Genomic DNA, 15,758 nt, shown 5'->3' with positions numbered 1-15,758 from the left:
TTATTCAATTAAGTTAAGTTTATTTAAATATTTAAATAAATGCTATAACTATTTTATAGAATTATAATTTAAAATACATAGAAATATGTTTATCTATGCAAGCATATTGAAATATATATATATATATATATACATATATATATATATATATATATACATATATATACATATATACATAAAAGAAAGCAGAAATAATCGGTAATATATGTACGATCAGAAGCAAAAATACATAAAATAATTCTTATCTTTTTAAAAAATTTTTAATTTTCATAAATCTAATATATCGTGTTTAATATATTTTTTTACCTTTATATTTATAAAATATAATTCTGTTTTATATTATTCATGCATTTTGAGTAAGCTTTAGAAGTTTATTATCAATTTATTTAAAGTTACTTTATTATTATTATTATTATTATTATTATTATTATTATTATTATTATTATCATTATTATTATTATTATTATAAAGATTATATAACTGCGATTAGTCTAGTTAAATAGGCATTAATAAGTGCAATAACATTTTTTAAAACTTTTTAGTATAAAATATGAACTCTATTAAAAATTATTGATTTTATTAGAAATATTTTGACTGTTATAATATGATAAACTTCAATATTATTGAAAACATTAATGTAAGATATTTTATTGCTTAATTTTTATTCGAGTAGAAACTACATAAAATACTGACTTAACATTTAAAAATTCCTGCTTTTTATTATTATTTATTATCAATTTTAGCTCCAAATCTACAAAGGTTGGCATGCATACATAACTAGGGGAAATATATTTCATGACCGTCGTGTAATCTGACACGTCAATTCTCTGCAATGACGTGACATTATATACCAATTAAAACATGATAAATAAGTACATAGTAACGAGCAGATCAATCTCTGATATCACGATACTGTAGATTTATAGTTTTAATTATTAGCTGGACGTTATAAACATCTCGAAGAGAGTTTAGTGTCACATAGTCAAATAACGGTAGTTGAATATAAGTACTTTGTACATCGTATTATATTTCAAATGATGAATTTTACGAACAGCGCCAAAAATAATAGAAAAGATAAAGATATTTATACACAACATCAAGCAGAATAAGATTCAAGTCTATGAAGAACAACCTATTGGGATTGATGTAGAATGACCCTTATTAGAAACATTTGTTATAAAGTGTAAAACGTAATTTGTGCAAGGCCGTTGTGATCGTCATAAATCTTCCCTGCCTAAACCGAAGTAATAAAAAAATAACCCAGCAGAATTCATTTGCACCACATCTACATATATGTATACCTATATTGATATATACATTTCATATCAGCCGGTTAGAACTAGTGTTGTAACTCATGCAAAATTAACCTATGCGTTTTCCTAAAATCTATTAGGATTATTGATAATTTTAATAGGACAATTTTTATGTGAAAACTTATAAAAATGACGAATCGTAAATGCGTCGTTCCGTCCTGTTCATATCGCAATCGAAAAAATTATGAAGAGAAAAGATCCATGTTTCAGTGCCCGAAAGATGAGCAAAAAGCTCGCAGATGGGCATCGAATATACCAGGAATTGAAATTCTAACACCTTATCAATTAGTCTGTGAAAAGCATTTTGAATCGAAATTCATTAGGCGCTATTTTGAAAAAAATTCCAACGTGCCAGTAAGTTCATAAGTAATTTTATTTTATTTGAATTTTAAAATATATCTTATACGTACGATTTTATAAAAATAATCGTATTGTTCATTAATTTAAAATTAAATTTCAAATGAAAAGTTCAAATAAATTTTGACCGAGTGTAATTTTCTCATGAAACTTCTTATGAAAGTTCAATAATGCTTTTGAGTAATATAAATTTTATTAATTTATAATATAATCAATTTTTTTAATTTATATTAACATTATATAATTGCTTGTTGAATGATATATGCAATTTAAAATCATTCGTCTATGTGTTATTACAATTGTATTAATCTTTTGCAATATTTTACTCTAATAATAATATTACTTTTATTTTCTAGCGATCCCGTTTAGTTACCGATGCTGTACCAACTATATTTTCTGAAAACAATAATACCAGTAGTAATAATAGTAATAGTAATTACAAAATATTGACAGCCTATTTAGATAATAATAAAATTAATTATCAGACTAAATCGACAAATGTAGAGTCAACGTTACAAGATATAGTTAAAGATTTATCAGCCTCTGAACAACTTCTTTTAACTATAAAACAAGAAATGTTTCAATTCCCAGAAGATGAGCCTCAACGAATTAAGTCTGAAAATTTAGAGGGTAAAGTTCTATCTATTGTTTCAATTTACGTAAATGATTAAATTGCTTACAAAGCTAAATGTAGATTAACTTAGCGTAGCTAATGATATAAATATATAAATTAACATGCAGTAATTGTTTCTTTAAATGGTCAGTCTATAATAATCGGAATGGAAGTAAAATCTTGGTAAAAAATCATAATGTCATTTATTATGTTTTATATAAAAATATTAAATTGAGAAATATTTTTGTGAAAGTAATATTTTTAAATCACCACTTGTGATTACGTAATATTGTTTATTAAGATTTGCATTATAAATTCGTATTGTATGAAAATTATTGATTATTTTACGTAGAAAAGCATATAATGTTAATATTATTTTTTAAACGTACTTCATCTTTTTGTTAGATCACATTGAGCAAGTAAAAGAAGAAAATAGTTTTGAGACAAAAGAACTCACAGTCTATGAACAGTTGCAGAAAAATTTTAACTATTATGCCAAATTGCTGCCGGAATCTTGGAGTATATCTCAGTTGCCAATAGGGAACGATAAAGTATTTGCTTTTTCTAAAGAGTGTACCGTTAGTGAAAACGAAGCATTAGTCGTCATGTACGAAAAGAATATTGTTCTCAATAGCAGTGGCGATATACATTATTCCATTCACGGCAAGACATTAAATAAAAATCATCCTTACACACCTAATATTCTAAAGGATGTTGGATCACTTTTAGATATAATATCAAAGTTTGATGCCATAAAAGTTTGTCAAGGAATTCTAACTAGTGAATTTGAAGTGGACAAGGACTGTGTTGTTTATAAAGATGATTTGGGATACTGCCGTCATACTAATTGCATATTAATTACAGATAAAGAGCAGTGCAATTCATGTTATGAATATAGTCAGTATTTATTAACTATTATGATTAATAATATTCCAGTATTTAATAATGGACCGTTTTCGTTTTATGATCAAGTTTATTAATATCATAAAAAAAATAATATACTTTCAGTTTGCTGGTACTTTAAATTTTGTTTTTTAAAGTAATGTACTTTTTCTGATAATGAAAAAGCTTTATATAATTAGGAAATATTTATAAAAACTTTATCGTAAATATAAAAATATTCTAAAGTTTAAGGTATATAAATATTAAGTTATTAATGCAAAAAAGCATGAAATTGTTATTCCTAAAATATGATTATTAAAGAATAGTGATAAACAGACTGCAAATGCATTATTGTAATATGAAAAACTTATGTTTAAGAATAGAAATTGAAAGTATCAATAATGCTTTCGGTGTGATGTATTATTAAAAAATATATCAAGTTTTCCAAATAAATTTTTAATCCTTTATCAACATTGCAAAGATACTTTTCAAAGTAGCTAAATTTTATGTATAATACTTTATACATAATTTCATATGCATTAATAAAAACTTGTAGCATTAAATTTTGAAAACATTTTAAAAAATAAAATAAACTTGTAACTATTTAAATATTTCACGGCATATTCTATATGCTATGTTTATAACATATAGAATAAAATTCATAACTGACAAGTAAAAATCAGATGTCTGATAAAGGTTTAAGAAACACACACACACGCGCGCGCGCGCGCGCGCACACACACACACGCACACACACATATATATATATATATATATATATATATATATATTTAAATTACATTGATTATATTTTTAAATTAGTTTAATATAAGAAAATACTATTAGATATCAGAATTATGGTATTGAGGCTTTCGTTTGATGTTAAACATCAAAAGATATATCGATTTTATGAACAGAAATTAAAAACGATTTTGACCAAACAGTGAATTTTTGACCGATTACAAGTTTAGTTTATGAGTAAAAGTGTAGTCAAATTCGAAGTACAAAGATTTTAATCTAGATAACAATGCTATTAAATCAAAGAATGTATGCAAAGAAATACATAAACTTAATTGAGTATTTTTTCATTTTTCGAAAAACCATAATTAATGGTGTGCAAAGTTATTAAAGAATGTATGAAGAATATATTGAATAGAAAAATTTAATTATTAACCTAATTTATGTTCATTTAATAAGATGTAGAATTTTTGCTATTTTAATTATCGAATGAAAATAAGATGTTATACATTATTTAGTAAACATTGCACACCAATTTTGTTATAAAATCTAAATCTTTGAATATATATATATATATATATATATATATAGATATTTGTATTTTTTAATGTGTGTAAATACAGAAAACTTTGTATTTTTAACTTTAATTTTACAGATGAAATTTCTATATATTTTTAATATTACATGAGTTTTATTTATAGAAATTCAATATTTTAGTTCATTTTGTATATTAAAGTAATATATGTAAAATATAAATAATTAAATAAGTTATCTGTATTTGATAAAGAATATTTTATTTTGAATCCGAAAATTCTTATTACACACACTCTTAGAAAAGTATATAATTTGTTAATTAGTTACGCTATAAATACAAAAATATGTTTCTTAATATAATTATTAAATATTTATAATAAAATGAGATTTTAAAAAATTGTCTGTTTATATAAATTTATTTCAAAGTTTTACAAATTCGCATTAGGAAATATTATAAGCGAAAATTTTCCGGATATTTATTATCAAACATTCTTAATTCAAAATGTTTTCATAACTTATTTATCAAAATTAATATGTTATTTAAGAGTATTGAGAACATTGAAAACAATAAGCCTAAATGAAGCATAGTGATATTTAATTTTCTTTCTATTAATTGAAAAAAATATATTTATGTTCAATTAGCATTAATTATTTTGAAAAATAATTATATTTACGTAGTAATTTGAATATAGCAAATCATGAGAATGCTAAAACAAATTTGTATGGAATAACGATGTATAATAAAACATTAAAAAAAAAAAAAAAAAAATTATTTGAATTTCTAAATTACTTATAGAAATAGAAAGAAAATTATAAATTATCAATTAATTAAAATAGACATTTTACTTTCCGATACGTTGAAATAAAAAATTATACTACAATTTATTTAATAGATAATTCTTAAGTTAATGAGATATTTCTTACTTAAGCGCTATACGAAACCGTTAAAACTTCAAGGGCAAATGTATGTTTTAGGAATGACTTATTGTGCTAGTTTACACAAAAAAAAAAAAAAAAAAAAAAAAAAAAAAAAAGTGTGTAAACGTCAATGATAAAAGCCACTAAATCGAGTGATTTTCCTCGATGGCGGAAGAATTGAACGAAAGAAAAATGAAAATTTAAGAAGAATTATATATAGAATAGTACAAGGGCAACATAAAACAGGCGAGCTTACATTAATCTTATCCTTAATCATCATTCCTGAGGCAATAAGACTACAATATAAACATATAAATTTCATGTAATTTCTGATGTAATTATTTATTAATTTCTTACAGCATTTCGCTGATAATTTTGAAGTACATAGAAATTTATTATAATTATAATAAAATTGATTATAATCTTGATATAAATAGTCAAATTCGTCTAGGAATAATAATATTAAAATACTTTTTACATGTATATTAATTGATAAGGCCACGTCATATTAAATATTTTCATTGTTATAATAACGAGTATAAACAACTATCGAACAACTAACTACATTGATTTCTAATAAAAATATTATTTTTGCTCAATAATGTGCATTATCGTGAAAAATTCGATTAAAAATGCAATTGTTGAAATATATATATACAAAATAATATTATTTGATATTCGGCGAGAAATTTCGACGTTAACTATTACATATATTAACTTTTATGTCAAATTTATCGACAGCATTTTCTTTTTCTACTTTAGCATTTAACGTTCATTTTGTAGAAATAATCTAAAAATTTTATATTTATGTGTGTGTGTGTGTGTGCGCGCGCGCGCGCGCGCATGTGCGTGTGTATTATATACATTAATTTGATTTACAATAATTACTTATCGAGCAAGTAATACAAATTCGAGTAAGCAAAAGATTAGCACAAACTCTCATTATTATCCAACATAAGCAACAAATTATTGTTGTTGTTTTTCAACTTTAATCCAATAGAAATACGATAATAGTAACAAAGAATATGCATGTAAAGATATTGTAATATATATTGTTTATTGCAGAAATTGAGAACGGGGCGTTGGATTTACATACAATAAAATAAATGCTTTTTGTGTTTTTTTTTTTTTTTTAAATAGTGTTTCTTTTTTAATAATTCTTCTCAAAAACTTATTACATTGAACAAATACAAAAATTATCCTACGTATTAATCGTTGGTATATTCTTTGAAGATTTTCAAATTTCCAAGTATTTCGAAGTATAAAACTATCGAGATTATTTTCTCACGGTATAACTCGACGTAAACTTTCAAAGACCAAATATTTTTGCAAACATAAAAGGTCTCCTCATATTATAAAAATTATCATCGCTTCATGTTCATGCGTGTAATTATTTTACTCTACTTTTCCATTATCTATCGGGGTAAGCGAGGCTTTATTTAATAAAATCAAATCCAAAATGATAATACTTATCATACACTGTTTGCTATGTATTAATCACATACTTTTTATTATTTACTTAAATCGTCAAAAATATAAGAACTCGTGATCTTATTTACCATAATGAATAATTAATCGAAGAACTTGCAAGCAACGCTGATACTTCATTATTCATTTTGTTTTTCAGCAATTTATTTACATTTTTCCCCGTGAGTTTTCGTATTTGAATATTTAAACAAAAATGCTCTTGTTTTTTCAAGATATTAAGTACAATTTAATAATAATAATTAACATGACAGTCCCTTCCTTTAATAAACGTATTGCCGGTTTTTTCAAGAAAGTTACGTATAAATTTCACTATTTGCATATAACATCAAGTCTTAAATAATTTTGTTAAACAAAATTTATTCAGAGAGTATGAAGGAGTCGAGAGCATTTCGTTATTTATCATATTATTTTAAAGAACAATTGAAATAAAAATTTTACAACAACAAAAAAAAAAAAAAAAAAAAAAAAAAAAAAAAAACAAAAAAAACATCTACATTCAATATATTTAGCATTTTTCATTGAAACTCATTATTAAACATAATTAATAAATGAAAAACTTTGAGTAAACTACTATGTTAATTACCGATAAAAGTGTAAGTGACAAAACGTAGCAAAAATTTATAGAACATGTAATGCATTGTATAAAACAAGTAAAATAAAATTGTATAAAATTATTAGATAAAATATAAGTAAATAGTACAATGATCTACACACACACGCACACGCACGCGCGCATATATATATTTATTTATTTATTTACAAGATATTTTTAGCTATCCATTTGTTTAAGAAAGGACTGGAAAATAACAAAATGTAGTTATCAGACAGATACACGTCGATGGTAATATAATAAATAATCCATAAATTCCTCAAAGCATATGCGTTATCAGTGTCCCACGACACAAATATACTTAATTAGCTACTTATACAGCTACGGTGTACCAAACGACCATATGGCGCAATTCAACGCATAGCGCATGGGAAATCAGCTGATAAACGATCCATTTAAACTCCTTGCTTGTCAATCAATAAAACAGCTACACGCGACATTTCATAATCAAATTAAAGATAATAAGAGCAAACGAATGCCTTTGACAGCATTTGTCCGTCTTAAAAAAAGACCGCAACACATATCGCTCGTGTGGCTATATATAGATGCGCGTATGCATGCGAGGGCGCGTGAGCGAGTGTATGCGAGCGCGGATGGGTGGGTGCGTTGGTGTGCGCGAATCGTTGAAGCTAGCGACAGTGGGGCTACGCCTCCCTCTCCCTTTTCCGTACTGCCACTCGCAGCGACACAGCGCCGACGAGTCGCGATAAGGAGAAAAGATTAAATGGGGCTTCTTTAACTGGCGCTTGCCCAATCCGCGTAATCTCGAGCGATGTCGTCTCGTGCATTGGCATCAGCATCAGTAGGAACATCAGTACCAGGATCGGGATCAACGAGCAGCGTCCCCGTACAGTCGTAAAGTCGCGGCTTGTCTCGAGGACTTTCCCTGTTCGCCGAGCGAGTCCAGGATCCCGTGTACGTGCGTGCATGCGTGCGTTCGTGCGTGCGTCGTGCGTGCGTGCGTGCGTACGTGCGTGCATGCGTGCGCGCGCTTGCGCGAAAGAGTGGCCGAGCGCGCACGTAATGGCATCAAGCGGCGCCCATTAAGGTTAAGCCCAGTTGGGAAGGCTGCGGGATCGGACGACGAGAGTCGAGAGGAGGAGGTAAGCGAGACTAGGCTCAGGATGGGTCAAAACGTGGAGGAGAGCAAGGAGAGACGCGAGTTCCTTGCGATCGTCTTTCTCTGTCCACTCTGGTACGCCGTCACCTCGTCGAGCAACGTCACCGCCAAAGCCCTGCTCTCCGACTTCCCGTATCCCATAACCGTCACCATCGTCCAGCTGACGACCATCAGCCTCTTCTCGGGGCCGCTCTTCAACCTCTGGGGAGTGCGCAGATCCAGCAGAACGCTCATCACCTGGAATTACTACTTCAGGCTCATCGTACCGCTCGCCTTTGGCAAATTCCTGGGCAACGTCCTCAGCCACGTCAGCATCTGGAAGGTGCCCGTATCCTACGCTCACACTGGTAATGCTTAGGCCGACTCACTTTCTCTCCCTCTCTCTCTCTCACACACACACACACACACACACAGACACGCACATAGACCCGCGCGCGCGCATACTCATTTTCTCCCTCTTTCCTCGTGACGAATAAGGAGCTCTCGGGTTTGAGTTGAAAGGACCCGGGTGACCACTATGAAATACCATGAACGAGCGGAAAATTTTTATCATCCGTGGCCGGCAACGTGTGCGAGAGTCGCGTTTAGGAAAAGCAGCTGGAGTTGGTCTTTGGCCTTTACGATGATCGTTGCAAAATTTACCAATTTTGTTTTCAATTTATTTATCAACTTCCAAATGGCGGCCGGTCTACTATCTCTCTCTCTCTCTCTCTCTCTCTCTCTCTCTCTCTCTCTCTCTCTTACACACACACGCGCACGCGCGCGCTCACGCACTCACTCATCCTCCCTCTCTCACGTACGCTCACGTGCACTCACTCGCATCGTTATTGTCAAAAATACGATAACCGTTCTATTTTCAAGATTGCCATTGATTTGTATTATCGGCGAAATTATTTGCACCAAAGTGCCAACATTCAAATACGTAATTTAATGCCAATTTTTGCTTGCCAATTTATTATAAACACGCGTCCTTATATAGTTAGAGTAATGAAAATAGCTGCTATTATGCATTTGTAAATGTGATCTCAATGTGATCTGAATGTGATCAAGAAGCTCCTTCTCGTCCCTCTAAACATTTACCAATATTATCAATTTTCTCATATATAAACATTACCGTATGTTTTGCCCGTATTAACCGATGTACAAATGTCCAAAGTAACGGAACTCATTAGCAGCTTCCTTCCGAGCACGAAATTTTCGACTTTCGCAGATCGATCGAACGATCGTTAAGCGACGAAACATTTACCTGTTGCCTAATGTTTAATCGGGCATTTTAAAAAGGATAAAATGCACAATGTCAGCCGTGTACACGTTGATGTAAAAGCTCGTGGTTCGGCATTTGCACGAGCCTCGTCCTGTACTACCCATCGATGTTATTTCACTTCATCTCTTAGACTTCCACTCGATAAATCGCTTTTTGCAATTTCAATTATTATTATGGTTTCCCGATCGAAGGCGATCAAGCGCAATTGTCAAAGTGAAAGTGCAATCGAGCCAATTCGTTTAGCCGTAATTGCTATTTAGCCACTGCTTTTATTATAGACTCGAGCAATGGCTTCGAAGTCGAAAAATCGGTGAAAAATGATTAGTCCAGGGGCTGTTGTAATGCCAAATTTCTCTACTACGAAATTCATAACCGTTAATCCGTTATTTTTTCGCAAGAATTAATAATTAATAATTATTATAACCGATCGTTTTAATACGGATATAGTCGTTCTCTTCTAATTGTCAATTACATATTACAATGCTCATAAGAAGAGAACGTAAAGAGCTGTTTTTTAAAGCAACTGTCTGTCGTTACTTGGTGAATGCTTGTAAAGATAAAGCATAGACTACTTATGATATGATATTCATTGATAATTTTGACATTTTCGATTAATCACAGCGTAATGAATATATTTCACAAGCTATTCTTTAATCTTTGTAATTTGCCGTTATTCGTTGGGATTAATTCATGTTTGACTTTATCCACAGTGAAAGCTACGATGCCTCTCTTCACGGTCGTACTGTCCAGGTTGATTTTACAAGAGCGTCAAACCAGAAAAGTATACCTCAGCCTGTTGCCCATTGTTGGCGGTGTGGCTATAGCGACATTAACCGAACTTAGTTTCAATTTTACCGGGCTCTTCAGTGCTTTAGCTTCGACGATGGCCTTTTCATTGCAAAATATTTATTCAAAAAAGGTTTGTACATTTATATTCTATTTTAACCGTTCGCCAGCCCTCGGATCTTTAGTGCTTGTCTTATGTCAGATTTAGCGATATCGTTAAAAAAATCAAAATCCACTTATATAAAAGTTTTCATTACTAGAAGAAACTTCAATATGTTATTGTTTAATTGATATTCTACACACACATATATAAGAAAAAAATAGTCATATTTCAAATAGTTAGATGCGATTATTAACGCATTGCTCTAGACGTTGGTTATAAAGACTGTAAAACTGATATTGCATACTATAAAAATTGCATGACGATTATACAGGATCATTATATTTAATCATACCACTTCTTATCTTAAATGAATTGTTAGTTCGCAAAGGTAATTTTAAATAACAATGATGGTTCTTTGATTGCATTAATTAAAAATGACTTTTATTTATGGTTTTTAGATAAGTCCCCTCCCCTCCCTCCCTCCCTCCCACCCCCGCTATCAAACAGATCAATCGTTATCTACTTTTAAATAGTCAATTTATGTCCTTACGTCTAATGATATATATATATATATATATATATATATATTGTAATTTTTATTTTTCACAGTATATATCTTGCTTCTTTACCAAGAAATAAAATTATTATCTTTTTTCTTCTGTTATAGGTACTACACGATACTGGAGTTCATCATTTAAGACTACTAATAATCTTAAGTCGGTTAGCTTTATTTTTGTTTTTACCAGTATGGTTAGTTTATGACGTAAGAAATCTCCTTTACGATCCGGCGACAGGCGGTGCTGTTCACATCAGCAGTAGAACTTTAAACTTATTAATTTTCGACGGTTTCTTAAATTGGATGCAGAATATCGTAGCATTCTCTGTAATGTCTATAGTGACACCGTTAACTTACGCAGTGACCAGTGCAAGTAAGCGAATATTTGTGATAGTGGTGACGTTGTTTATTCTTGGTAATCCAGTGACAGGCACAAACATTTTTGGAATGGTATTGGCAATAGCTGGCGTACTCTGTTACAATAAAGCTAAGTATGACCAAAGGCAAGCGGAAAAGAAGAAAAGTACACTGCCCAAATATGTCTCCCCTAAGCAAAATGGGCACAGTAACTTTGTCGTTAACGGTTGGGTCAACGATAAGCACAGACTGTTGGCTGTCTAGTCTGGATTTGTGGTGAAGGTCGACCTGTCGGTCTCTTTATCTCGCACACGATGTATGAATTTTCAATTATTCAACTCGAAGAGATTATTTTATGATATCGCAAGACATATTCCAGTATTTTCAATATATTCCAAAAATATTAGAGAACATTCGAAGAATGTGAATGAATAATTAGCATGTAAATTTTATTATTGATAGAAATAAATAATAAATGTGGAAGGAATTAGTAGAAAATGTATAAATTAATAGGCTTATAAAAACGCAAAGAAGGTGCCAATAAATATTAGTCTTGTTCTACTTTTTTTCCTTCTTTCTTTTCTTTGTAAATATTTTATATACATTTTACACTTTTATTATATATGTTCGTGTATATAAAATTTTTATAATATTTATACTTTCGATATGCGAAACGAATGTTCCAATGATATTTCTGGTTTATATTCACATTATGGAATTAAGTACTAAAATAATGATGATATTGATAGTTTCTATTAAAGAATTAAGAATTCCGAACGAGAAATTACTGCCGATAAAGCAAAAAATATTTATTTAACATTTCTTATTTTCACATAATGTTGGAAATCGTCATTACGATGTTTCATTAATTGGGAAGAGCATGTAAATGATTATAAATAAAGTTTAAAACCATATGTACGTGAATTTTGGATAATCTGGACGTATCAGTCGCTGGTTCGATTGATGAGACATTCCGATGGTTCTGTATCGCCGATAATGCAAATTGCGAGAAACTTTAATTCGCAATTGCAATATTTAGAGCTTACTATTTGACATAGAACAATTTTTTTGTTTTTTAACCATTATATGTGTCTTTTTACAATTATATTGAAGAGCATCATCGTATTATTGTAAATTCGAGTAACATACACATAAAAGTTAATTATGAATTTTTATTTTTTATTTGTTTTTGTTTGTTTTTTTTTTTTGTTTTTTTTTTTCTTTTAAATATTTGTAAATCATACAAGGTATGAGTAGGAACAATTGCAATGTAGAAAAATACTAATTTTTCTTTAGATAATATTAATTTATTTTTATCTCAATTTCCACGTTGGTAAAATATAAGAGAACATATTTGACTGTAAAATGTCTTTCGTATTTACGACGAGTTATTCGGTAAATACAATGTATCTTGTGGAAACAGTGCGTGCCTGTGCGTGTGTGCGTGTATGGAATTGAGTTTGTGAGATGTTTTGTTAAGCATCTTTATAGTACATTTATTTTTATAAGTAAACTCATGCGTACAAAACTATTATAGTCGAGAGGCACACGAAGCAGCTCGTGAAATACAAATAAATAAAAATAAAATTGTATCGCTGGCGGAAAATGATGGCCTTGAATCACTTTTAAAGTTATCTAATTGTTTGCTTTTATAGAAAGGCTCTTCCCCCCCCCTTCTTTTATCACGAGATTTTAGGCTTTTAATTTATTGTTTTTATTGACTTGTCTTAGTTTATTATTTTACCGAAACTAAATTGGAATGTGGAAACTAATTGATAATACTTCCTTTTATGTCATTTACTTTTACACTAAGCATCAATGTATGATTATTATTATTTTATTAATGCATGATATTAAACGTAAAAGTATTACGAATACAAGGTATTCCCGAAAGTGAATTTAGAACATCAATTGGGAAGTTGTCGCATTTGTTTAATTAAAATAAGAAATAAGGTGCTCGTTATCTTTGTTCAGCTATTTTAAGAAAATGATGGTATACATCAGGTTTTATCGATTTCATCATAACGAGAATTGGTATTATATTAGTTACTTCAAGTTTTAATTCAAATAACTCTATTTTAACTTTCTAATTAATGTATAGAAGAAGAATAAAAAAAAATAAAAAATAAAAAAAAAACAACAAAGTAAGAAATTCCGAATTATGATTATTGTTGGTTATTTACTGCGCCACTAGGATAATACCAAGGATAATATTTCTATGATTATTGGACGAAGCCTCTTTTACACTCATTTTCAATTAATCTGAGTGAAAAAACAATTTACGTACATTTTTTGGTAAGGCATGAAGTAGTATTATAATCTTTATGTGTAAAAAAAAAAAAAAAAAAAAAAACTATTACGAAAGAAAAAAAAAAAAGAAAGGAAAAAATGGCTCAAATATTTCAGTCAATTTCTCCATTATGGCTATGATCGACAAACTATCCACTTTATTAATGAAATACTTATTATATGGCTCAGGTAGTCATAATGAATTCAGTATGGATATTAATCCATTAAATCGCCACGTTGCTTTATTGTAATTAAGAGTGAATTCCTTATAATTACGAATAAACTCCTACTGGCTAAAGTTTTGAGATTAAATTTTTGATGCTCGACACTGTCCTTATAATCGTCTGAATTTCATCACGCGATAGAGATAGAGACGAAGCCAAAAATTAAGCATCAACATCCTATTCGTCTAAAGATTTTAATTGATTGGAAAATCCAGCATATCGTTGATAATTGTGAGGTAAAATTTTTCTTACTATGCATATCGCGAATCAGTCGTTTAATTCTGAAGTAACTAATCGATTATTCATTGTACTATCAGTAGCAAATCATCGTTGAAAATCCTTGACCTTCGTTTCCCTCGATTAATAACTTTCGGTATATTATTTATATTTAAATAATAAATAATAGATGAGGTAACTCGTCTTTGAAAAAGGAACGGTAGCTCCTCCTACTAATAATATCATTGTATGTAATGATCGGGAAGCGATGTCTTTGACGAGTATTTCATCGAGTGCAATATTAACGTTAAGACTCATTATCGTGGTGATTATTATTATTCCACTTGGTAAATTTCCCAAAACTAGCAGAACTGTAGAGGCGTGACTCCTACATAAGCCGATTATGCAATCGGTCACTTCTTCTTCTTCTTCTTCTTCTTCTTCTTCTTCTTCTTCTTCTTCCTCTTCTTCTTCTTCCGCAGTATTTATGGCAGGCAACAAAAGAAAATAAAAATAAAAAAAAAAAGTGGCAACAGCAATTTCTGTAATTGCACTGATAATTCCGGGATCCATAATTTTCATTAGACAAAAGATTCGCTTGAAGAAGACTATAATTTGAATAAACCCTTTGAATTGCATCGTAACATTCATCTCGACGTCATACCCGGTTACATATGTTAATAATGGCCTGTGTCTGTCAAGGATTTCTCCCCTTGTGTCAAAAGTAGTCTTGCCCATTTTAAATTAAATAAACATGTTCTATCTACCAACTGCGCGAGTAATATCTTATTATTCTTATTATTCGTCGTTATAGTAATATTTTCATTCCTTTTTTTACATGTATTCATATATTCATAATAATCGTTGCGTTAACTACCGTTATTTTTATTTTATTTTTATGATAAATGGTAAGAAGATTAGGGGATACGTTTGTAAGTGTTTATATTTACAAATTGGTACAAGTAGTTGATACGGTGCGATCATATTATAATATTCAACTCTCGTATTAAAGTTAGCAGCCAGAATACGTTAATTTGGTTTATATTTATGGTTTATTGGACATAGGACATGTTGGATTTCTCGAAGTCAACGTAATTAATTATCGTTATATTACTCTTGAAAACAAAAACTTGGAATGAAACGAAGCCTGATTGCCCAATGTGATTCAAGTTCATCACGAAATTTAATAATTTCTTTTAATTAAATATACAAAATACATAATGTATATAAGAATGTTATTATATTTACTCGAAAAGTAATTTTGTGAGTAATTCGATTGTATGTTACACTACTGTCATTACAACTGATCTCAAATTAAGTTTATTCCCAAGATTATATGCATTACCACGATTTCCAAGCATTGGTAAGTGGTTTTTGGGGGTGGGTGGGT

At 29.8% G+C, this 15,758-nt stretch overlaps 2 protein-coding genes across 2 annotated transcripts; both read left to right on the top strand.

Moving 5' to 3' along the window:
- The first annotated feature begins 872 nt into the window (after positions 1-872).
- Positions 873-3,263, top strand: LOC105363696 (uncharacterized). Its single transcript, XM_011501447.1, has 3 exons — positions 873-1,667; positions 2,027-2,300; positions 2,689-3,263. The coding sequence occupies exons 1-3, from the start codon at positions 1,443-1,445 to the stop codon at positions 3,261-3,263; spliced, it is 1,074 nt and encodes a 357-aa protein (XP_011499749.1). The 5' UTR covers positions 873-1,442.
- Positions 3,264-8,397: 5,134 nt separating this feature from the next.
- LOC105363615 (solute carrier family 35 member E1 homolog) lies at positions 8,398-12,710 on the top strand. The gene is made up of 3 exons (XM_011501360.1): positions 8,398-8,920; positions 10,548-10,756; positions 11,394-12,710. Exons 1-3 carry the CDS (start codon positions 8,578-8,580, stop codon positions 11,901-11,903), a joined length of 1,062 nt encoding a protein of 353 aa, XP_011499662.1. The 5' UTR covers positions 8,398-8,577; the 3' UTR covers positions 11,904-12,710.
- The last annotated feature ends 3,048 nt before the right edge of the window (positions 12,711-15,758 follow it).

This window comes from Ceratosolen solmsi, unplaced genomic scaffold (genome assembly GCF_000503995.2).
Source record: "Ceratosolen solmsi marchali unplaced genomic scaffold, CerSol_1.0 scaffold3, whole genome shotgun sequence".
In the NCBI taxonomy this organism is placed as follows: Eukaryota; Metazoa; Arthropoda; class Insecta; order Hymenoptera; family Agaonidae; genus Ceratosolen; species Ceratosolen solmsi.
Note: the sequence above shows the minus strand (reverse complement) of the source record. Positions and strands in the feature narration are given on the sequence as shown.

Coding starts and splice junctions, on each gene's coding strand:
- LOC105363696 (XM_011501447.1), top strand. CDS start 1,443: ATGACGAATCGTAAATGCGTCGTTCCGTCCTGTTCATATCGCAATCGA. Junction 1,668..2,026: donor AAAAAAATTCCAACGTGCCA/GTAAGTTCATAA, acceptor TTTATTTTCTAG/CGATCCCGTTTAGTTACCGA. Junction 2,301..2,688: donor TAAGTCTGAAAATTTAGAGG/GTAAAGTTCTAT, acceptor TCTTTTTGTTAG/ATCACATTGAGCAAGTAAAA.
- LOC105363615 (XM_011501360.1), top strand. CDS start 8,578: ATGGGTCAAAACGTGGAGGAGAGCAAGGAGAGACGCGAGTTCCTTGCG. Junction 8,921..10,547: donor CGTATCCTACGCTCACACTG/GTAATGCTTAGG, acceptor CTTTATCCACAG/TGAAAGCTACGATGCCTCTC. Junction 10,757..11,393: donor AAAATATTTATTCAAAAAAG/GTTTGTACATTT, acceptor CTTCTGTTATAG/GTACTACACGATACTGGAGT.